We start from the raw sequence: 24,187 nt of genomic DNA, 5'->3' as shown, positions 1-24,187 counted from the left end.
ATCCATCAGAGAACAGGTGAGCATGTTGAGAAGAACCAGAATAACCTGGGCTGGCAACCTTGGCCTTCAGGCTTCTGAGGCATTGATGCGCAGATAGAAGTACCTCCCCAGAGTTAGGGACCAGGTAGAAGAAACGGGATGTGGACATTTCAGTCTGAGACAGTCTGGAGGGGCACGAGGAACCAGGGTGTCCTTCCCCCTCTCAGGAAGTAATTTCAGGGAGGTGAAGTGAGGAACACCAGTCTGTTGTGGTCCCTGTACCCAGCAGGCTCCAGGCCAAACGGGAAAGGTCCCAGCTAGAGCAGGACCCAGCTGCTACGAGGCTGGGGAATTACCATTCAGCTACAGGAGCTGCATGGAGCCGGCCCAGGAGGCTTGCAGACAATGGCCACCCCGATGAATGTCCAGGCCAGACCTGACTAGCTGCCTCCCACAGGAGTGGCAGGAACACGTGTTGCAAGTGCCAGATGCTTGTGTGAGCAGAGCTGCCAAGCTAGGTGAGCTGGAACTAGCCCAGGAAGATCGATCCTTTACAAACATCTGAGGAAGAAAAATGCAGTGGAAGAATCGGGGAGGGTGCATGGGTTATGATTCCTAATTTGTATTTATTTATTTTTTTTTTTTTGAGACGGAGTCTCGCTCTGTCGCCCAGGCTGGAGTGCAGTGGCATGTGATCTCGGCTCACTGCAAGCTCCGCCTCCCGGGTTCACGCCATTCTCCTGCCTCAGCCTCCCGAGTAGCTGGGACTACAGGCGCCCGCCACCTCGCCCGGCTAGTTTTTTGTATTTCTTAGTAGAGACGGGGTTTCACCGTGTTATCCAGGATGGTCTCGATCTCCTGACCTCGTGATCCACCCGTCTCGGCCTCCCAAAGTGCTGGGATTACAGGCTTGAGCCACCGCGCCCGGCCATGATTCCTAATTTGTAAACAAAGGAACTCTAGTCTCTCAAGGGAAGTACACAGTTACTGCACATACCTGTTTTCCCCAAAATACCCATTTGTCTTCAGGAAAGTTTTTCTTTACAAACTTCAGAATTTTGGTCGGGCGCAGTGGTTCACGCCTGTAATCCCAGCACTTTGGGAGGTCGAGGCGGGCACATTGTCTGAAGTCAGGAGTTTGAGACCAGCCTGGCCAACATGGCACCCCGTCTCTACTAAAAATACCAAAAAAAATTAGTTGGGTGTGGTGGCGCACACTTGCAGTCCCAGCTACTCTGGAGGCTGAGGCAGCATAATCTTTGGAACCTGGGAATTGGAGGTTGCAGTGAGCCGAGATCGTGCCATTGCACTCCAGCCTGAGTGACAGAGCAAGACTCCGACTCAAAAAAAAAGGCATAGGTGGTGGCGCAGACCTGTAGTCCCAGCTCCTCAGGACTGGGTCGAGGGCAGAGTGGCCAGACACGACGGAGTATACTTGGGGAACAACATATTGGCAACCCAGCGCACACCTGCTTATAATACTTAAATAATCTTAAGATCACGGATAATAGTGATCTTATTAAAATACGAAACTATGAGTTTTCAGTGTTTCCTTTTATTAGCATAATTTAACTGTAAATGTATGTGGTTTAGAAATAATGGCTGTGGGGAGGCTGAGGCAGGAGAATGGCGTGAACCCGGGAGGCGGAGCTTGCAGTGAGCTGAGATCCGGCCACTGCACTCCAGCCTGGGCGGCAGAGCGAGACTCCGTCTCAAAAAAAAAAAAAAAAAAAAAAGAAATAATGGCTGTGTGTAGCAGTTGGTGTGCAAAACTCCTGAAAGTTTAACAGCTAGCGGTCCCACTGTGCCCTAGCCTGCACTGGCTCCCACAAGTCACTGCCAGGTTCTGACAAGGCATCAGGGCCCTGCCTGGCTGCAACTTTTGCCCCAAGACTTTGGGGCTCCTCAGCTCAGGGCACAGGCTGAGCCCCAGCCTGGGTCCACCCTTGGCCACCCCGCCTTTAATGCTCCTCCAACCGCCGGGCCAGAGATACAACATGCCAAAAAATTCTGAAGTTTCTTTCCTTCTTTTTTTTTTAAATAGATGGAGTCTTGCTCTGTCACTCAGCCTGGAGTGCCGTGGCGTGATCTCGGCTCACGGCAACTTCCGCCTCCCGGTTTCTAGCAATTCTCCTTCCTCAGCCCCCGGAGTAGCTGGGAATACAGCATGCCGCCACACCCGGCTAATTTTTTGTATTTTAGTAGAGACGGGGTTTCACTGTGTTGCCCAGGCTAGTCTTGAGCTCTTGAGTTCAGGCAATCCACCTGCTTCGGCCTTTCCAAGTGCTAGGATTATAGGTGTGAGCCATCACGCCTGGCCTTTTTTTTTTTTTGAGAGGGAGTCTCACTCTGTCACCCAGGCTGGAGTGCAGTGGTGCGATCTCAGCTCATGCAAGCTCCACTTCCCAGCCTCAAGCGATTCTCCTGCCTCCGGAGAATGGTCTTAAGATGACTGACTGTTATAGGCAAGTGTGTGCCCGGCCACGGAGATATCGCTCCCCAAGTATACCCCGTCACACCTGGCCTCGGCCCTTGGCGCAGCCAAATAGGCGGGCACAAGCCCAGCCGCTGGCCATTCAGAGCCCGGCTTAAACGGGAGCACCTGCTTCAGTACAAGGTCCCTAACCGCCAAGGGCTCATCAAGAGCCTGCCTTGATTCAGTGGATCTGTGCAAGATTAGCGAATGCCTACCCTAATTTTAGACCCACTCCTAAAAACTCACTCTTGGGAGCTCTGTATGGAATGGGGACCCTCTTCTTCTGGTATTATGTTTTCAAAACTGACAGGAATCGGAAAGAAAAACTTATCCAGGAAGAAAAATTGGATCAAACGTTCAACATCTCATATTAAGTCTGGCAGTAACGACTGTATGTATTTTTGCTTAAATAAATGGTTTTTTTTTTTTTTTTTTTTTTTTTTTTTTTTAACTATTGTGGACCAGATGCAGTGACTCACGTCTGTAATCCCAGCACTTTGGGAGGCTAAGGCGGGCAGATCACTTGAGGTCAGTTCGAGACCAGCCTGGACAACATGGTGAAACCCCATTTCTACGAAAAATACAAAAATTAGCTGGGCTTGGTGGCACATGCCTGTAATCCCAGCTCCTTAGGAGGCTGAGACGGGGGATCACTTAAATATGGGAGGCAGAGTGAGCCTCGGCCATGCCACGGTGAGTGGTGAAGGAAAAGCTGTATAGTGGCTACTGCATGGAATAAGTTGTTGGCACTTGAAATTGGCCATATCCAGCCTGGGCAACATGGTGAGACCCCGTCTCGACGCAAAATACAAAAATTAGCTGGGCGTGATGGCTCACAACTGTAGTCCCAGCTACTCAGGAGACTGAGGTGGGAGGATCACTTTTAGCCCAGGAGTTGAAGACCAGCCTGCAACATATTGAGGCTCCATCTCTACAAAAAATTAAAAAGAAGGCCAGGCGCGGTGGCTCATGCCTGTAATCCCAGCACTTTGGGAGGCCGAGGCAGGCAGATCACGAGGTCAGGAGATGGAGACCATCCTGGCTAACATGGTGAAACCCCGTCTCTACTAAAAATACAAAAAATTAGCTGGGCATGGTGGCGGGCGCCTGTAGTCCCCGCTACTCGGGAGGCTGAGTCAGGAGAATGGCGTGAATCCAGGAGGCGGAGCCTGCAATGAGCCGAGATCCAGCCACTGCACTCCAGCCTGGGAGACAGAGCGAGATTCCATCTCAAAAAAAAAGAAAAAAATTAGCCAGGCATGGAGGCGTGAGCCTGTGGGTCTCAGCTACTTGGAAGGCTGAGGTGAGAGGATCACTTGAGCCCAGGAAGTTGAGGCTGCAGTGACCCGAGATCACACCACTGCACTCCAGCCTCGGTGACAGAGACAATAAAATAAAATTGGCCGGGCCGGGCCGAGTGGCTCATGCCTGTAATCCCAGCACTCTGGGAGGCCGAGGCAGGCAGATCACTTAAGGTCAGGAGTTCTAGACCAGCCTGGCCAATGTGGTGGAACCCCATCTTTAATAAAAATACAAAAATTAGCCAGGCGCCTGTAATCACAGCCACTTGGGAGGCTGAGGCAGGAGAATTGCTTGAACCTGGGAGATGGAGGTTGCAGTGAGCCAAGATCGCGCCACTGCAGTCCAGCCTGGGTGACAGAGCGGGACTATCTCAGATAAATAAAACTGGCCATGAAGGAAGTATGTACACCCCAAAAACTGAAAAATGAGGGCCTACCCTTTTTTCAGAGGTGCTAAAATGCTCACCAGTGTTCCAGGCACAGGGCTTCCCAGGAGCCAGGAACCCTCACACAAGGCTAAGGGAACAGAAGCAGTGCATCTGGCTCAGGATGCAGCAGTTCAGTCCTACCCCACCCCGGGCATGGGCGCCACCATGAGCTGTCCCAGGTGGTAGGGCCTAAACCCCATGCTGACGGCGAAATGGCCTCTCCACCACGTGTGTCCTCTCAGGGTTGGGGTGCCCTGGGCCGTGACACTCCAGCCAGGCCACCACCAGTGAAGCCTGCCCAGCAGCTCCACGACACAGCCGCTGCTCTGTGGGTGCCCTGCCCTGTGAGGAACTTGAAGTGCACCCCATGTGGGGCCACAGCCCTGCCTGTGCCAGTTCCCCCATTCATGCAGCTGCCTGTGGAGTCGTGAAGGTGCTGGCGGGATGGAAGCAGCCCCCAGGGGCTGGGCCTGAGGAGGTGGAGGGGGGCATCCGTGGGACGACACTGGTGTGTGCCCCTCCTTCCTTTGGTCCCTGCAGAGGGTAAATCTCACAGAGGTGGGACGGTGGCCTCGTGGATGCTGGGCAGCCCCCCACTGCCTGCCTCCCCTGGGAAAATGTGCAGTTGCCCCAAGTGCCAGGGCAACCTTGAGGGCTGCCAGGGAGGTGCCCACCCACCGCACCAGATGCCTCCCCGTGTGGGTTCCTCCTGTAGGTACTCCCAGGGCTGGAGTGACCCCTGGGCCTGGCCTAGCTGCAGGCAGGGGAGAGCCATGGATTCTGGGGCACGGGGAGCCCCCGGTGTGGTGGGAAAGACCCCCACCCTCAGGTCAGTGCTCCTGGATCCAGGCCGAGACCTGAGTCACTTGGAGCAAAGGCCGAACCTGCCCCACCTTGTGGCTGGCGACTCTCCCTTTCCGGACGCCGAACCAGGCTCCAGTTGCCAGAGCTCCAGGGCACTCATGCCAGGAGCTGGCGCCGTGGCCCTTTGCTGTGTCCCTAGGCAGAGACGAGCCTGTGGGGCCCCCAGCTAGCGTGGACCCTCAAAGGACCTGGACAGAACCGCACTTTGGCCCGCCCGTCTGGTTATCTCCAGAATGGGCTCCGGAAAGCCTCAGGCAGCAGAGGCGCCCTGCGAGGACACTGGGCACTGCCAGAGCTGTGGTGCTGGAGGCTCTGGGGACAAAGGGCCCTGCTGTGTCCTCTGGGGCACGTCCCACACGTTTCTCCAGCTTGGCACAGCTGACGCCTGGGGACTGTCCTGTGCACTCAGCGTGTGGAGCAGTGTCCCTGGGGCACTACCGTGGCCCAACAGCACATCTCTGAGCTCTCAGTCCTCCACCGTGTCCCCCTAGCCTGAGCCCCCCTGAGCTCCCACCAGTTTCCTCCAGATGGCGGCCCGGGAGCTGAGACGCAGGCAGCATGGAGTCGCGGGGACAGGCAACCCTGATGCCTGCACTTCCCCTCCTGGCAGCCTCGCGGGGCCAGTCATCTCATGGACAGTCAGGGCCATGCTTGCTGTCAACTCCCCAGAAACAACCCTTCACCCAGGACGGGGGCCCAGAGGGGGCTCTGGGAAGTGTGTGCTGGGCCCTGCGTTGGGTCAGTGCTTTGGATCTCTCTCTGCAGTGGTGACTGCAAGGAGATGCCCACCATGCTGGGGCTCCTGGGGACCCACTGGAGGCAGCCACCACACGCCCTGTCCCAAGCCAGCCAGGCTCCAGCCGGGGACCACCAGGGACCCCCTGGTCCCATCAGCACGCTGCAGCAGGGAGACGGGAGACCTGCAGGACGGCCTTCCTGATCCAGACAGAATGAAGCAAAACCGCCAGAAGGAAGGCGATCCCTGGGGGCCCTCACTGCTCACTGGTGTAAGCCGTCCCCCCAGTGCCTTGACAGTTTACAAAGTCCACGGCAGTGACCCAGAGGTTACCACCCCTGTCGCAGAAAGTCCTGGTAACTCACCCCTTAATTTAATGTAAGTAAACATACATATAAATACAGTTGCCAACAGCCCTCAAGTGCAGCTCTGGGCCCACTGTCTACACATTATCCCTGCCCCACCAGTACTAGCTCCAGTTCAATAAAAGGAATGCTGTGGGCCAGCTTTGGTTGCTCACGCCTATAATCCCAGCACAGGCCAAAGTGGGCGGATCACCTGAAGTCAGGAGTTCAAGACCAGCCTGGCCAACATGGTGAACACCCCCCCCCAACTGGTGAAAATTAGCCAGGCGTGGTGGCGGACACCTGTAATCCCAGCTACTCAGAAGGCTGAGGCAGGAGAATCACTTGAACCTGGGAGGAGGAAGTTGCAGTGAACTGAGACTGCAGCACTGCACTCCAGCCCAGGCAAGAGAGCAAGACTGTTGGATTGCTGTGGGCCAGGTGCAGTGGTGGACACCCACAATACCAGCAAGAGGGAGAATTGCTTGAGCCTGGGAGACAGAGGTTGCAGTGAACTGTGATCATGTCACTGCACTCCAGCCTGGGTAACAAAGTGAGACTCCATCTCCAATTAAAAAAAAGAAAACAAAGGCCGGGCGCGGTGGCTCAAGCCTGTAATCCCAGCACTTTGGGAGGCCAAGACGGGCAGATCACGAGGTCAAGAGATGGAGACCATCCTGGCTAACACGGTGAAACCCCGTCTCTACTAAAAAATAATTTTAAAAAAACTAGCGGGGCAAGGTGGCGGGCGCCTGTAGTCCCAGCTACTCGGGAGGCTGAGGCAGGAGAATGGCGTGAACCCGGGAGGCGGAGCTTGCAGTGAGCTGAGATCTGGCCACTGTACTCCAGCCTGGGCGACAGAGCGAGACTCCGTCTCAAAAAAAAAAAAAAAAAAAAAAAGGAAAGATTGCTGTCTAACACCACCTGCATTCTTCCCTAGGTGAAGACAAGAACCCTCATGGGCTAAGCCCTAATTTGGGGGCTTACTGGCCATGGATCATCCAGCGGTCATGAAGGGACAAAGACAGCAAAGAGGCCAGGTGCAGTGGCTCACGCCTGTAATCCCAGCACTTTGCGAGGCCAAGGCAGGCAGATCACGAGGTCAGGAGATGGAGATCATCTTGGCTAACACGGTGAAACCCCGTCTCTACCAAAAATACAAAAAATTAGCCAGGCGTGGTGGCGGGCACCTGTAGTCCCAGCTACTCAGGAGGCTGAGGCAGGAGAATGGTGTGAACCCGGGAGGCGGAGCTTGCAGTGAGCCGAGATAGCGCCACTGTACTTTAGCCTGGGCGACAGAGCGAGACTCTGTCTCAAACAAAAACAAAAAAAACAAAAAACAAAAAGACAGCAAGGGGGTGAGCAAGAGGCAGGGAGACAGGAGATGGAGGCGACCGGCGGAGGCAAGATGAGGAGACGACGAGATGTGCGCAGTGGGCGATCAAAGCTACCACGAGGATTTTCTCAGAACCATCCTCTTTCCTGGCCCACGGTGGAGCCGAGCAGTGGGTAAGCGGCCATAGCACCGCCACCTCCTGTGAAATCCGTGCTCTGGTCAGGTGCCAAGTCTAAGGGCCTGTTCCCTCACGGCAGCCAAGCAGTGGATTTGGATACCCCATTGCTTGGCCACCCTGGACAGAACCACATCCTTCTCACCCCTTCTCTTGGCTGATTCTCCTCTAACCCCAATTTATTTTTGTCAGCAATTTTACTTTATTTCTGAGACGGCCTCACTCTTATCGCCCAGGCTGGAGGCACGTTGTCAACTCACCGCAGCCTCAACCTCTTAGGCCTAAGTGACCATCCCCTCAGCCTCCTGCAGGTGTGCACACCACGCCCGGCTAAATTTTTTTTTTTCCAGACGGAGTCTCGCCCTGCTGCCTAGGCTGGAGTGCAGTGGCACGATCTTGGCTCACCGCAAGCTCCACCTTCTTAGTTCAAGCAATTCTCCTGCCTCAGCCTCCCGAGTAGCTGGGATTACAGGCACGCACCACCACCACGCCCGGCTAATTTTTGTATTTTTAGTAGAGACAGCGTTTCACTGTGTTGGCCAGGAAGGTCTCGATCTCCTGACCTCGTGATCCGCCTGCCTCAGCCTCCCACAGTGCTGGGATTACAGGCGTGAGCCACCATGCCCGGGCCAGCTTTACCCTTCTTATAGTCACTTTACGCTTTCCCTTCTACACTTTGCTTAGTAGAAGCTTGTCGTCAGGTGCTGTGGCTCACACCTGTGATCTCAACACTTTAGGAGGCCGAGGCAGGTAGACTGCTTGAGCTAAGGAGTTCAAGACCAACCTGAACAACACAGCAAGAACCCGTCTCTACAAAAAAATAGAAAAACTAGGCCGGGCGCGGTGGCTCAAGCCTGTAATCCCAGCACTTTGGGAGGCCGAGACGGGCGGATCACGAGGTCAGGAGATCGAGACCATCCTGGCTAACACCGTGAAACCCCGTCTCTACTAAAAATACAAAAAACTAGCCGGGCGAGGTGGCGGGCGCCTGTAGTCCCAGCTACTCCGGAGGCTGAGGCAGGAGAATGGCGTGAACCCGGGAGGCGGAGCTTGCAGTGAGCTGAGATCCGGCCACTGCACTCCAGCCCGGGCTACAGAGCAAGACTCCGTCTCAAAAAAAAAAAAAAAAAAAAAAATAGAAAAACTGGCTGGGTGTGGTGGCCCGCTCCTGTAGTCCCAGCTACTCAGGAGGCTGACGTGGGAGGATTGCTTGAGCCCAGGGTGGGGTTACAGTGAGCCGAGCCGTGATTATACCACTACACTCCAACCTGGGCAACAGAGCAAGACCTAGTCTCAAAAAAAAAAAAAGGAAACATGGCTGGGCGCGGTGGCTCACACCTGTAATCCCAGCACTTTGGGAGGCTGAGGCAGGCGGATCACAAGGTCAGGAGTTCGAGACTAGCCTGGCCAATGTGGTGAAATCCCATCTCTACCAAAAATACAAAAAAAAATTAGCCGGGGCCGGGCGCGGTGGCTCAAGCCTGTAATCCCAGCACTTTGGGAGGTCGAGACGGGCGGATCACGACGTCAGGAGTTCGAGACCATCCTGGCTAACACGGTGAAACCCCGTCTCTACTAAAAAATACAAAAAACTAGCCGGGCAAGGTGGTGGGCGCCTGTAGTCCCAGCTACTCGGGAGGCTGAGGCAGGAGAATGGCGTAAAAACCCGGGAGGCGGAGCTTGCAATGAGCTGAGATCCAGCCACTGCACTCCAGCCTGGGCGACACAGCAAGACTCCGTCTCAAAAAAAAAAAAAAAAAAAAATTAGCCGGGCATGGTGGCAGGCACCTATAGTCCCAGCTACTCAGGAGGCTGAGGTGGGAGAATCGCTTGAACTCGGGAGGCAGAGGTTGCAGTGAGCCGAGATCGCGCTACTGCACTCCAGCCTGGGCAACAGGGCGAGGCTCTGTCTCAACAACAACAACAAAAAAACAGAAAGAAAAAGAAAAAAATTACTTCTTTTGTTGTATTCCGTTAGTGGACAAATGCTTCTCATCTACTTTCGTGCCACCCAAATTCACCTCTCTGCGGAGAGTGGGATCTGGAAGGGACGAAGCCACTTGCTTCCCTCCTGCCGCCTCGGCTGGCATCACAGATGTGTCTTGGGCTATTGGGGCGAATCCAAATTTGGCTTTATTTATTTATTTACTTATTTATTTATTTTGAGACGGAGTCTTGCTCTGTCACCCAGGCTGGAGTGCAGTGGCCGGATCTCAGCTCACTGCAAGCTCCGCCTCCCGGGTTTACGCCATTCTCCTACCTCAGCCTCCCGAGTAGCTGGGACTACAGGCGCCCGCCAACCCGCCCGGCTAGTTTTTTTTTTGCATTTTTTAGTAGAGACGGGGTTTCACCGGGTTAGCCAGGATGGTCTCGATCTCCTGACCTTGTGATCCGCCTGTCTCGGCCTCCCAAAGTGCTGGGATTACAGGCATGAGCCACCACACCCGGCCAAAATTCAATTTCTACTGCAACACCATTTGGGCCTGATGCAAGTTGGGAGACCATAAAATCTGGTCTTAAACAGTTCTTCATGTCATAATAATTTTACAATTATTCCGTAAAAAGGAAAGCAAACGGAGAGAAGTCTCTTGGGCACAGGCATGTGTGGCCCTTTACTGGTTCTCTTACTTCCAGGCACAGGAAGCTAAGGGGCCCCTCATAGCTGCCCCCCCTGGAAGGACACCCTCCCTGGAATCTCCTCAGTTCGGGTCCCACCAACTCTCTAATACAGAACTCCATCAAAAAAGTCATCAGGCACGGTCAGGCGCGGTGGCTCACGCCTGTAATCCCAGCACTTTGGGAGGCCGAGGTGGGCAGATCACGAAGTCAGGAGATCAAGACCATCCTGGCCAACACGGTGAAACCCCATCTCTACTAAAAATACAAAAAACTAGCTGGGCGTAGTGGCGGGCACCTGTAGTTCCAGCTACTCGGGAGACTGAGGCAGGAGAATGGCGTGAACCTGGAAGGCGGAGCTTGCAGTGAGCCGAGATCACGCCACTGCACTCCAGCCTGGGTGACTGAGCGAGACTCTGTCTCAAAAAAAAAAAAAGTCATCAGGCACAACTCCCCATTATCCCACTAGCCCCGGCCTATATGCTCCACTGCCCTAGTAAGCCCAAGCCGTACCACTAGGAGTGGGGCCCCCTAGTCCACGGTAAGAGGCAGCTGACAACATTGGGGGGCACTCAGAGTGCATGTGCCACCCCGATGGGGTGACCCTCCAAGTGTCCTGCTCCCAGCTGCCTCTCACGCCCACACACAGATGTCATGGGTTACAAACCAGTCCCCCTCAGGAACGAGAGCACTTTGGACTCATTCTGTGTGTTTCCAAAACTTCCCTCCTGTGGCCCTGCAGGAAGGAGCCTGTCATCCTGATGGGCAGGGGGCTCAGGACCCCCACAAGCTTTCAGCAGAAGGGCAGGCACACAGGATTGGATGCAAAATCCAAAACTTTAGTAGAGCAGGGAGCAAGGAGCCCGAGAGTGGGCACGCCGGCTGTGCACACGCCGGACACTTTCACAAGCACGCAGAACGACCACCTACCACGTCCACAACGCTCCAGATGTCCTGAGTGGAGAGAGCTGTGTTTATTCACCATGTCATACGCGCATATAGGGAACCTCTATTTAGGAGCTGGTGGCCTGCACTCAGCACTGCACAGATAAAAATATACGACTTTCAACACAGATCCAAATACCCTCACAGTTTAAAAGTCAGGATTCCCTACACAAGGTTTAAGCTGACAGGATTCAAGTTCTGAGTTTTCATATATAGCTTTAACTTGTATTAAACACATGTTTATTTACAACGTGTAGAGAGAATAAGGGGCAATTAAGGCCATTTTCTCTTGTGAAACACTGCAAAATATGTACATAAGTACAACCTAATATAGGCAAAGATTCTAAAAATCATCTTTCTTGGCTTCACGTAATTATCAGTCAGGGAGTGGAGAGCGGCTGCCGATAGCACCAGGCCACGCCAGGCCACGCCAACAGGGGCGTGTGCGTTCACTTTTTCATCGAGTTGGCCTCAGAGCTGCCGCCGAGCCGGGCCCTACACGGGCCCAGGTGTGTGCCGCACCCCAGACCGGTCTGAAGCACATGTCACCGGTCCCTCAGTTCCATTTCCAAATCCACCAAGGTCCACTCAACATACATTTCCAAAAAGAATCCTGCTCTAGGGTCACCTGCGCTGAGGGAGCACACCCGGGGGTCAAAGGGCAGCCACCGGGGGTCAAAGGGCAGCCATCAGGAACCCCCCAGGGAAGGGCCTGCGGCCTCCAGTCACTGCAACCCCACCTCACCTCCGATGCCTGCTGTGCCCAGGGTGGTCCCGCTCATAGCGACGGCCTGTGCGTTCGTATGACCTCGAGCGCTCCCGTCGCTGATCTCTGTAGTAATGACTTTTCTTCTTGTATTTTCCTGGATTATCCACCCGCTCCCGTGACCTGCTTCGGGAACGGGATGAACTCCGGCTCCGAGACTTGTGTGGCTTCTGGGGGTACTTGCAGTCCTTGGATTTCCGGGAGCCCCGAATCTCAGAGCCTTTGTAGGGAGCACTGCGGGGGGCCTGTCTCGGTGGGGAGTCACTCCGGCTCCGGGAGCGGCTCTGCGACTTGGACCCGCCAGACGTGGAGCCGCTGTCACTTTTCCTGGGAGGAAGAACACGTGTTCTGCAACCGACTGTCTGGCCAGCCAGGCCCAACACGGCCACAGGAGCTCAGACACACAAGCTCCAGGTTTAGAGAAACAAGAAACCACCTCAGGTGAGAATGATTACCCCGAGGGACAGCCCCACCCGCTATCGGCCTCCTGGGTGCCCCCCGAGGCACACACCTCCTCTTAGGAGACGCCGATCGGGATGGGGACCTTGAGTAGCTCTGCTCACGGCTCCGGCTCCGACTTCGACTCTCTCGCCCCTTCGGCAAGCTGTGAACAGGACAGGGGCCAATTACAGACCAGAAGTCTCTCCAGCCAACCCCGACAGCCACCCGGGCCGCTCAAGAGTCTCACCCGTTCACGGGGCTGTCTGCCTTGGCTTTCTTGGTGCCCTCCACCCTCCTCTTGGTGTTCTTCACAGAGAGTGGGGAAGGCTTGCTCCCCTTACCTTCTTTGGGGGATTCCACTAGAATCAGAACAAGAGGTTAAAAGCCAACCACAAAAAAAGTCTCCCAATAAGAAACAAGTTAGTAGAGCAAGATAAGGCTCCTCTCCAGGTCGAACGGCGATGCAGACTGTAACTGCCTGCTCCCAGCCTGGGTCCCGGAACTTACACAGGCATCACAGAAATGCAGATGGGGCTGGGCACAGGGGCTCACGCCTGTAAGCCCAGCACTTTGGGAGGCCGAGGCGGGGAGATCATGAAGTCAATAGATCAAGATCAGCCTGGCCAACATGGTGAAACCCTGTCTCTAGTAAAAATACAAAAATTAGCCGGGCTTGGTGGCGCGCGCTTGTAGTCCCAGCTACTCCAGAGGCTGAGACAGGAGAATCGCTTGAACCCGGGAGGTGGAGGTTACAGTGAGCGGAGATTGCGCCACAGTACTCACCTGGCAACAGAGCAAGACTCCATCTCAAGAAACACAAAACAAAAAAAACCCAAAACATATATATGTGTGTGTGTATATATACACACACACACATACACACAAATTACCTGAGCGTGGTGGTGGGCGCCTGTAATCCCAGCTACTTGGGAGGGTGAGGCACAAGAATCACTAGAACCTGGGAGGCAGAGGTTGTAGTGATCCCAGATAGTGCCACTGCACTCCAAGCTGAGCAACAGAGTAAGACCCCGTCTCAAAAAAAAAAAGAAAGCTGGGCATAGTGGCTCACGTCTGTAATCCCAGTACTTTGGGAGGCCGAGGCGGGCAGATCACCTGAGATCAGGAGTTCAAGACCAGTCTGACCAACATGGAGAAACCCCATCTCTACTAAAAATACAAAATTAGCTGGGTATGGTGGCAGGTGCCTGTAATCCCAGCTACTTGGGAGGCTGAGGCATGCAAATCGCTTGAACCTGGGAGGCAGAGGTTGCAGTGAGCTGAGACAACGTCAATGCACTCAGTATGGGCAACAAGAAAGAAACTCTGTCTCAAAAAAAAAAAAAAAAAAAAGAAGAAATGCAAGCTGGGCACAGTGGCTCAGGCCTGTAATCCCAGCACTGTGGGAGGCCAAGGCCGGCGGATCACAAGGCCAGGAGATCAAGACCATCCTGGTTAACATGGTGAAACCCCATCTCTACTAAAAATACAAAAAGTTAGCCAGGCGTGGTGGCAGGTGCCTGTAGTCCCAGCTACTTGGGAGGCTAAGGCAGGAGAATGGCGTGAACCCGGGAGGCGGAGCTTGCAGTGAGCCGAGATCACGCCACTGCACTCCAGCCTGGGCAAAAGAGCGAGACCCCACCTCAAAAAAAAACAAAAAACAAAAAAGAATTAGCCAAGCATGGTGGCGTGTGCCTGTAGTCCTAGCTATACAGAAAGCTGAGGCAGGAGGATCACTTGAATCCAGGAGTTGGAAGCTGCAGTAAGCTATGATCATACCACTGCACTCCAGCCTGGGTGACAGAGACCCTGCCTCAAAAAAAAAAAAAAAAAAAGTCTGGAAGGAGCACATACCCCAGAATGAAGGTTTGGGAGGGTCACCGGCCTTCACCTTTGTGGGGAGTGGATTCCTGCACCCTAACAGACTCACCCAGCTTGGGGGCAGGTGAGAACCCCGAGGTACCATCCAGCACCTGTGCACCCCCAGGCAGCAGGCCCCGGGCTTGGGCCTTTGCCTCTTCGATAGCGTGTTTTCGCTTTTCCACTTCACCCTCCAGGTGTGTGAGATCAACCTGCAAAAGTCAGAAGGCGTCCGTTCAGAATCAAGTGTTTCTGGCCAAACACAAATGCATACGTGACATGAAAAAATTCTGAACAACCTTTTTCCGAGCATAAAGCTGCAAGATCTTCAAGCAGATTTCCTGAATTTCTTCTTCAGTTGCTCCAAACAAAAGAAACCAATGGGGACGATTGGGCAAAGGGATCTGTAAAAACAAACACCATCATTGTTACACTTTCCTCAACTTCAAGGCCAGCAAGACTCAGGACAATTAAAAAAAACAGCCTGTTGGTTACCAAAATGCTTTGGCCCAGATTAGCATAATTTGAAGAATAATACAGTAAACTTTACTGGAGACTGGTGAAAAAAAAAAATGACTAGAATCTCTCCAAAGTAGCAACACACTGACCTCCAGTGTCCGGGCAGCAAGATAAATGCAGGCACAGGCGATGCTCTCAGGCTGGAACCGCACGAAGACGTCGGTACGAAGGCTGTCGTTCATGTAATTCCTGGAAGCCAAACACAGGAAGAGCTGCAGCGCCCCACCCCGGGAACCCAGGTCTTCCGCCTGCATTATCTAGAGAAAGTCTAGATAAATTTACTACTCCTCTAAGGAGTCTATTGCTAGGACTCAGAGCTAGACAGTCCTGTGAATCTCAAGAGTTAATGGAGAAATATTCTAGCTGCTTTTTCTAAATACAGGACAGGAAGGCACAGAAATTATTAGAAAAAAAAAAGCTGGCTGAATGTCAGACAATACGTGTTGCTATGAAAGAGAACCAACTTTAACTTTACTTTTCCCCTCAACATTGGCCTGCTCTCATGCAAAGCACGATGCCTCAGAAAGAAAATGTCTACTGGAGTCACTAAAACGCTTTTGATTAAAGAAATCTAAATGCTCAAAATCCATAGTGCAGAGAAACATGCAAACTCAAATGAACTGGCTGAGCACAAAGCCGGTGCGGCTGCTGGGAGACAAGCCATCCTCTTGCGTTCCTCTTCCTCTTCCTCCAGGGCGCTGGCGCCAGGCCCCTTCTCTGCTGACCGAGCTGCAGCTTCCTTGAAGGAGTCCACTTGGAAGAGGGAAAAGCCCCTTGGGTGCAAGTTGGACGCGTGGGAGCGTCGTGCGGAGGGAGGCTCCGCACCCAAGGGCAGGCCTCTTCTCGGGCTCACCAGAGCCGCTGCCAACTGTCCCATTTCAACAAGGAGTCTTAAAATGAACATTCATAGAATCAGAAGCAACACAATACTGAGAAGCAACATGATATTGAACATTTCATCACAGTACATTCTTTAAATTTCATGTTTAGAAGCTATAAAAATACAAAAATTTACATTTTTTAAAAGTTAAAACATTTAAAAACTGGCTACCTTTTTCGCATTTTCCTTCAGATATGTAAGATTTAATAGACTAAAACCAGACCTTATACTAGCTTTATGAATATTGCAAAAACAAAAAGGGTAATTCCGTGAGGACAGGTGAACTGGTTTTCTATTTACTGCTCCTCACACACCCCAGTAGCGGTGAGCCCTGGAGCGGGGCTGCACCAGCAGACAGACGGGTCGTGTGGGAATCCAACCCATGGCCCTCCCCCAGCATCTGTCCTAAACAAACCTTGGAGAAGGTAACATACAAACCCATCAGAGATTTCTAAATGGTAAGTCTCTGGAGGCAGCTCCAGGCATCACGGGGGAATCTGTGTGGCGTCCGTGTGGCCGCACCCCCTGACGTAAGCGTGCCAGTGCACAGCTCTAACACAGATACACTCAACAATCAGTAACCTTTCGATTTCTAATCAACAACTTTCAGTATTCAAGTACTGATAGTATTAATCCATGAACTTTAAATTCTTAAAAACAAATGAAATCTTGAGAACATAGAAACTTATTGCTGTATTTGAAACAATACAATATTTTTTAAAGTATCCATGAAATAATTTAAAGATGCACACCTTTGACCAGAGCGTGTCACCCAAAGCTGCTGAAAAGAGCAACCTCAGGGCTTCTAGAAATCATGACATAACCCCACACTGACATCAGCCAATTTGTCTTTTCAATTCTCACAGCTTTCCATACCATTTTTTTTTTAAGAGAAAGGTACTGCATCTTTATCATACAGGTACAGCAGTTTTAAAGGGACAAAATTCAAGTCAAGACAGTTATCAACTCTAATCAATACAATTACCAAAGCACGACAGAGGATTAACAAGAAGCACAATCGTCAGAGAACCACAGCAGGAGTCGGCCATGGCTATGCTATGTGCGTACCACCAGTCTAGAGCCAGCCTTCGGTGGAGAGCCTGCACTGGATTGGCTGAAGACGCCGCTGTCCCTGCACCAAAGCGCTTGGACAGCAGAGGAGAAGTCTTAGTCACTTACCCTCAGAGGCTACCCTTTGATTGAAAGAGTACAGAAAAGAAAAGTCAAAATAGGTTCTCTATTAAACATGTCATAGCACCAGACAATTCAGTCAGCAAAAATATGACCCTTACAGACTTAACTCCATGGGAAAAAATTCACCAAAATACCCCCAATACTAAACTGCCACTTTAGGGTTCCTTTCTAGCACATGCGTTGCTAAAATCAGCCCCAGAACCTTCTCTGCCCTTCTCCCATGGGATGCAATGTCAGCGGAGAAACAGACAAAGTCTCCACTAGTCTGTCCCTCCACCTTTCCCAGGAAAAGGTCCTCCTGCGCCAAGTCAACAGCTCCCAGAGGAAGCCCACTGACTGCTCTCTTCGGGGGGGGACACAGGAAGTCCAGGCTTGCAGGGAGGGACGGGCCACCTACCGTGACTGCCAGTGCCCATTCTGGGAGTCTGATTGGAATTTATACAGCAGGAGCACTGGGCACTCGGACAACTCCAGCCCACAACCAAGTCACTGGGCTGCCTACCCACTGCCCAAGTGCCTCAAGTCAATACATTCCTGCACTGCCCTTGCTGGTCTCATAAAACAAGGAAGCTCAACTCACCATGAGGTCTGGACCAGGTGTTGGTTACGCTCACACTCTAACACCTGAAGGTACATAACGATTATCTGGAAGATACGGGTCAGGCAGTTATTACCAAGAACCTTAAGAGCCCAGAATTCAGATCTTGTGGGTGTCCATGCAGCAAATAAGAGCCTCATGCTAGATCCCAGGAGTGGCTCCTGGCCACACGTCTGGCAGATGGCTCGGCTGGAGGGAGTTTTGCGGATGCACCTGCTGTCTGCCTTGGCAGCCAGGCAGGATGCATGCCTGTGAGCCCAGCCGCACAACCCACGGCACAGGCCTCATTCTTCATGGGGCTGGTTTCATTCTCATCTCCAAGACCTTTCCACCAGTGAGGTTGGCCTGTTCTACACGTCTCTGTACCCCAATTACCAACTCACCAAAATACAATATGAACATACTTTCAGCCAACAGAGAAGAACACTTCAGGCTGGGCATGCTGGCTCATGCCTGTAATCCCAGCACTTTGGGAGGTGGGGTGGGCAGATCACCTGAGGTCGGGAGTTCGAGACCAGCCTGACCAATATGGAGAAACCCAGTCTCTACTAAAAATACAAAATTAGCTGGGTGTGGTGGTGCATGCCTGTAATCCCAGGTACTCGGGAGGCAGAGGGCTACACAGCAAGACTCCGACTCCAAAAAAAAAAAAAAAAAAAAAAAAAAAGAAAAGCACTTCAATCTGTGGTTCTGTGGTGGGCAATTTATGTATAATTTGAACAAATGGCAGAAAGTGGAACAAGCAAATGAGGAAACCCACCAGTAATAAAGGAGTTGGAAACAATTTTTCTGAGTAAAACAAGTGCTCTGTTTCCATGTAACACAGAAGGCACCCACAATGCTGGGACTGAGGGACAGTGTCGCGGTCATGGTCCTCAGTCAGTACATGCCGCAAAACTTGCCAGTCATTTCAGACTAAAGGAGCCAAAATTCCACTAATTCCTCCATAAGAGGAAGTAAGGCTACCACTAAAGCAACTTTAGAAAATTAACTGTTGAGGCTGGGTGCAGTGGTTCACGCCTGTAATCCCAGCACTTCGGGAGGCTGAGCTGGGTACATCGCCTGAAATCAGGAGTTTGAGACCAGCCTGGCCAACATGGTGAAACCCCATCTCTACTAAAGATATAAAAATTAGCCAGGTGTGGTGGCGCATGCCTGTAATCCCAGCTACTTGGGAGGCTGAGGCACGAGAATCACTTGAACCTGGGAGGCACAGGTTGCAGTGAGCCGAGATCACCCCACTGCACTGCAGCCTGCATGACAGAGTAAGATTCTGTCTCAAAAAAAAAAAAAAAAAAAGGCTGGGCATGGTGGCTCATGCCTGTAATCCCGGCACTTTGGGAGGTCAAGGTTGGAGGATCACAAGGGCAAGAGATCAAGACCATTCTGGCCAACGTGGTGAAACCCTGTCTCTACTAAAAATACAAAAACCAGCTGGGCATGGTGGCAGTGCCTGTAGGGCCAGCTACTCGGGAGGCTGAGGCAGGAGAATCGCTTGAACCCAGGAGGTGGAGGTTGTGCCTCCATTGCCACTGCCACCATGGCACTGTACTCCAGTCTGGCAACAAAGCAAGACTCCACCTCAAAAAAAAGAAAAAAGAAAAAAAAACTTAACTGTTGAGAAAGAAAAATGTAAACTAAAATTCAATTTTTATAAACTCACCACTATTTTTGAAAGCCCAAACTTAATGCCATTTCCAAAACTCTTAAAAATATATTACTAAAATAAACAGCTGACCCTAGAAGACGAATGCGTCAGGAGCTACTTTTGAGATGATAGATGGAAACCGGGAAGCCAAGTCAGGGAGGCACTCAGCCCTCTTCAGAGCCTTCAACTGCACTGAGGTGGAGAGAGGCGGCCAGGCTGCAGCAGCGGCCTAGGCGGGCTTGCAGGGCGGGAGCCGCACACCCACCTTATGAGGATGCTTCACATGGACGCAGAAACCCAACTCTTTGAGAACTCGTCTTTCCGCCTTTATTATTTGGTTCTTTAAATTAACATAATCTTGATCCAATAGTAGAGGCACGGGCTTCCTGCCAAAGAGAGAGCAGAGGGTATCCATCACAGTCGAGCAGAGCAAGCCTTCTGAGATCCCGTCATTACCTCCCACTGAGCACCTCACTTAAAAACGCAAACCCCACAACACAACATCGCTGCAAAGTCCATGTCCTCTGATGAACAAAACCGCACACCGTTTCTCACAGCCCAGTGCCAACCTACTCATCCCTTCCCAACGATCCTCCCCACTTTTCCTTACAGATCAACAGCTTCTGGTGCACAAGCATAGACCGAACATAGCAACAGTTTTAGAATCTCATGGCACAAATGCTAACAGCACTTTATGTGACTCAAGATATGAGGATATGGGGCCGGGCGCGGTGGCTCAAGCCTGTAATCGCAGCACTTTGGGAGGCCGAGGCGGGCGGATCACGAGGTCAGGAGATCAAGACCATCCTGGCTAACACGGTGAAACCCTGTCTCTACTAAAAAATGCAAAAAACTAGCCAGGCGAAGTGGCGGGCACCTGTAGTCCCAGCTATTTGGGAGGCTGAGGCAGGAGAATGGCGTAAACCCAGGAGGCAGAGCTTGCAGTGAGCTGAGATCTGGCCACTGCACTCCAGCCTGGGCGACACAGCGAGACTCCATCTCAAAAAAAAAAAAAAAAAAGAGGATCCATATTCACAGTTCCACAACCATAGAACCAATGAAAGCACAATATTTAAATACAGATGGGCCAGATGCGTTAGCTTACGCCTGTAACACCAGCACTTTGGGAGGCCAAGGCAGGCAGATTGCCTGAGCTCAGGAGTACGACACCAGTCTGACCAACATGGTGAAACCCCATCTCCACTAAAAAAATATAAAAATCAGCCTGGCGTGGTGGTGGGTGCATATAATCCCAGCTACTCAGGAGGCTGAGGCAGGAGATTCACTTGAACCCAGGAGGCAGAGGTTTCAGTGAGCCAAGACTGCATCACTGCACTCCAGCCAGGATGACATAGTGAGACACAGTGAGACTCTGTCTCAAAAAAAAAAAAAAAAAAAAAAAAAAGGGCCGGGCGCGGTGGCTCACACCTGTAATCCCAGCACCCTGGGAGGCCGATAAGGCCATGTTTCTTCTTTTTTTGAAAGAGACTCTCGCTCTTGTCCCCCAGGCTGGAGTGCAGTGGTGCGATCTCGGCTCACTATAATCTCCACCTCCCGGGTTCAAGCAATTCTCCTGCCTCAGCCTGTCGAGTAGTTAGGACTACAGGCACCTGCCACCACGCCTGGCTAATTTTGTATTTTCAGTAGAGATGGGGTTTCTCCATGTTGGTCAGGCTGGTCTCGAACTCCCGACCTCAGATGATCCATCCACCTCGGCCTCCCAAAGTGCTGGGATCACAGGTGTGAGCCACCATGCCCGGCAAGGCCAGGGTTTTATTTTGTTTTGAGACGCAGTTTCACTTTTGTTGCCCAGGCTGGAGTGCAATGGCACAATCTCAGCTCATTGCAACCTCTACCTTCCGGGTTCCAACGATTCTCCTGCCTCACCCTCCCGAGTAGCTGGGATTATAGGTACCCACAACCACACCCAGCTAGTTTTGTTTTTTTTTGAGACGCAGTCTTGCTCTGTCACCCAAGCTGGAGTGCAGTGGCACCATCTCGGATCGCTGCAAGCTCCGCCTCCCGGGTTCACGTCATTCTCCTGCCTCAGCCTCCCGAGTAGCTGGGACCACAGGCACCCGCCACCTCGCCCGGCTTTTTTGTATTTTTAGTAGAGACAGGGTTTCACCGTGTTAGCCAGGATGGTCTCGATCTCCTGATCTCGTGATCCACCCGCCTCGGCCTCCCAAAGTGCTGGGATTACAGGTGTGAGCCATCATGCCTGGTCAATTTGTGTTTTTAACAGGGACGGGGTTTCACCATGTTGGTTAGGATGGTCTCGAACTCCTGACCTCAGGTGATCCACCTGCCTAGGCCTCCCAAGGTGCTGGGATTATAGGCAGGAATCACCACACGCGCCTGGCCAGAGGCTGTGTTTTACTTTTATTTTATTTATTTATTTTTTGAGACGGAGTCTCGCTCTGTCTCTCAGGCTGGAGTGCAGGGACAGGACCTCAGCTCACTGCAAGCTCCGCTTCCCGGGTTCACGCCATTCTCCTGCCTCAGCCTCCCGAGTAGCTGGGACTACAGGCGCCCGCCGCCACGCCCGGCTAATTTTTTTGTATTTTTAGTAGAGACAGGGTTTCACCATGTTAGCCAAGATGGTCTCCATCTGCTGACCTTTTGATCCGCCCGCCTCGGCCTCCCAAAGTGCTGGGAATACAGACGTGAGCCACCACACCCGGCCGAGGCTGTGTTTTCTAAAGGACTTCCATTAACTTCAGGTGCATAAACCCTGGGTCAGAGACAACGGTTCTCTGCTGGAGAAATTTTGCTATTCCAGGGCCGTGAAGCAACATCAAGATACTTTTGGGTTTTTTGTAAACAGGATCTCACTCTGCCATCCAGGCTGGAGTGCAGTAGTGACATCACAGATAACTGTAGTCTCAATCTCCTGGCCTCAAGCAAACCTCCTCCTTCAGTATCCCAAGTGCTGGGATTACAGGTGTGAGCCACCACACCTGGTATGAGAGAATTTCTGGCTGTCACAACTAAGGTGGGGTACTTCTGTCATCTAGTGAGTAGAGGCCAGGGATGTTGCTGAATCCTGCAACACATAGGAGAATCCCCTACAACTAAAGATTACCCAGCCAGATGCGGTGGCTGACACCTGTAATCCCAGCGCTTTGGGAGGCAAAGCCCAGCAAATCCTTGGGGCCCAGGAATTTGAGACCAGCCTGGGGAACACAGCGTGACCACATCTCTACCAAATAAACAATAAAAATTAGCTGGCATGGTGTCGTGCTCCTGTAGTCCCAGCTACTCAGGAGGCTGAGGCAGGAGAAACTCTTGAGCTTACGAGATTGAGGCTGCAGTGAACCATGATCATGCCACCACACTCTGCCCTGGACAACAGGAAACCATCTCAGGGGGAAAAAAAAGATTATCCAGCCTGAATGTCAATAGTGCTGAGATTAAGACTCCCTGCTGTAGAGCGTTCGGAAACCTGTAGGAAAGAAACAGCAACAGGGCTGTGCACTAGCGCCGGCATGAACCGCCACAGTGCACTATCCTCACTGGAGGCCCTGCCCTCACTGAACAGCATCTGCCAATGCCTCTGAGCAGGCCCTGTTCGTGGAACTTGAGAATGCGCTCACGAACATCCCACATGTTTAGAACCTCAGGCCTGTACTGTTATACAAGTGTCACTGCAGCTTCACCAGAAAAAAAGGAAACAGACACCTATGATAGACTAAACAACTCCGACCGACTCACTTTTTCTCTCTCAGCTGTCGAAGGCGGTGAAACACATTGATGACGTCCCGTATGCGTCTCGGAGCCTCTTCTATCTTGGAAGCCAGGTGGACACAGGCCATTGACACATGCTGAAGCGAAAGCATTGCAACACGCCCATGTTTGTCCCCAGCCACGGCGTCCTCACGGCCGCCAAAGGCTTGAAGGCTATTCAGACCAAAAGGGAGGTGCACCCAGGGAAAAAAGAAACCAAGAAACAGAACCCTCCGGCACAGAGCTCAGACTGGGGGGCAGGTACTCGCTCCCCTGAGTACCCGGGCAAAATAACAAACCGTTTTCCCCGTAACATATTTCGCTAGGAATGAAGTGCAAGAGGAAACCTTACCTCCATGGAGTGCTTCACGAAGGACTTGGTATAAAAGAACCGCTGGAACAACACCTGCCCGGTAGCCATGGCCACCTAGAGTAGAAGAAAGTTTCTGTATTTTCAAACGCACCATTCAAAGCCTTCGCAGCCAAAAGTCATCGAGTAACGTGGGGACTCCCCACGCAAAACCAAACACTGAAACGCTTCCCACGTCCACAAAGGCTCTTCGCGTCCCGCCGTCGCGGGATCCAGCGCGCTGGCGGGCGGGGAGGCCCTGGGTCAGGGGCACGGGCTGGCTAGGGACTGGAGTCGCGGCAGGGGCTGCGGTCGGGGCAGGGGCTGGGCTCGGGGTCTGGGCTGGGGCGGCGCGGGCCCGACTCGCCGCCAACAAAGGGCGGCTGCCGCCCCAGCGGTTACCTGGGCCCGAGGCTCGCGGCCGCGCCCTCACCTGCGGCAGGCGGAGCAGGATGCCGGCCGCCTGGATGAGCTCGCAGCCCACCACGCGGAGGTCGGTCTCTGTGTCGGTGTCGAGGCCACTCGACATGGACGGCGTGAAACGGAGCTTGTCGTCAGGCAGGAGGCAGTTCTCCAAGGTGATGAGCACCCCGGAGTACAGCCTGTCCCCGATCAGCACCCCCTGCGACCCCGAGGGCGCGCCCCCAGAGCCCGGGGCGCCGGCCGCTGCTGCCGCGGGAGCGGCCGACCCTGCAGCCCCAGCCGCCGCCGCCGCCGCCATTTTGTGCCGCCGACTCCCCTTCGGCTTCTTCCCGCAGGGCGGCTCCTCGCGACGCTCCACGGCCACCACCGCCCCGCCTCGTCGCGTGTCATTGGTTCGGCCCGCGACCAGCGGGACGCCGCCTAGCGGCAATTGGCTACGCAACCTGCCCGTCAGCAACGCGCCAAACGCCGACGCCGGAACCTGGCGCGGGTGGGGCGGACTCGTTACCCAGCAGGCTCTGCGGTGCCGGCCGACCCCGGAAGCGTGTCTGTTCCGAGCGGAGGCGCGGGTCGCGGGTGCGGTGCT

The 24,187-nt window shown here is 52.9% G+C and overlaps 1 protein-coding gene across 17 annotated transcripts; it reads right to left on the bottom strand.

Annotated features, from left to right (window-relative positions):
* On the bottom strand, positions 1–23,921 carry CCNL2 (cyclin L2). Of its 17 annotated transcripts, none has more exons than XM_045388678.3 (13): positions 23,612–23,921; positions 23,182–23,256; positions 22,818–22,927; positions 19,369–19,489; positions 17,438–17,502; positions 14,873–14,972; positions 14,564–14,668; positions 14,335–14,476; positions 12,655–12,766; positions 12,478–12,570; positions 11,946–12,293; positions 977–1,154; positions 1–540 (listed from the first exon to the last, which is right to left on the bottom strand). In XM_045388678.3, exons 1-13 carry the CDS (start codon positions 23,897–23,899, stop codon positions 343–345), a joined length of 1,935 nt encoding a protein of 644 aa, XP_045244613.1. In that variant the 5' UTR covers positions 23,900–23,921; the 3' UTR covers positions 1–342. The 17 variants fall into 17 exon arrangements, 13 of the variants coding, with proteins under 13 accessions (XP_045244613.1, XP_073879608.1, XP_073879602.1 ...); XR_012427605.1 differs by lacking the exons at positions 1–540; positions 977–1,154 and adding exons at positions 11,208–11,295; positions 16,732–16,856; XM_045388682.3 differs by lacking the exons at positions 1–540; positions 977–1,154 and adding an exon at positions 11,208–11,295.
* Positions 23,922–24,187: the final 266 nt, after the last annotated feature.

The sequence above is a fragment of the Macaca fascicularis genome, chromosome 1, assembly GCF_037993035.2.
Source record: "Macaca fascicularis isolate 582-1 chromosome 1, T2T-MFA8v1.1".
Classification (NCBI taxonomy): Eukaryota; Metazoa; Chordata; class Mammalia; order Primates; family Cercopithecidae; genus Macaca; species Macaca fascicularis.
The sequence above is the reverse complement of the archived record's forward strand: the minus strand, read 5'-3'. Positions and strand labels throughout refer to the sequence as shown.

What these genes read in the sequence shown, in the direction of transcription:
- CCNL2 (XM_045388678.3), bottom strand. Translation starts at nt 23,899, where the DNA reads ATGGCGGCGGCGGCGGCGGCTGGGGCTGCAGGGTCGGCCGCTCCCGCG. An exon ending in AGCTTTATGCTCGGAAAAAG is followed by an intron (nt 14,477 to 14,563) that starts GTTGTTCAGAAT and finishes TGACTTTTGCAG; the next exon opens with GTTGATCTCACACACCTGGA. An exon ending in CTCACCTGCCCCCAAGCTGG is followed by an intron (nt 12,767 to 14,334) that starts GTGAGTCTGTTA and finishes TTCTGATTCTAG; the next exon opens with TGGAATCCCCCAAAGAAGGT.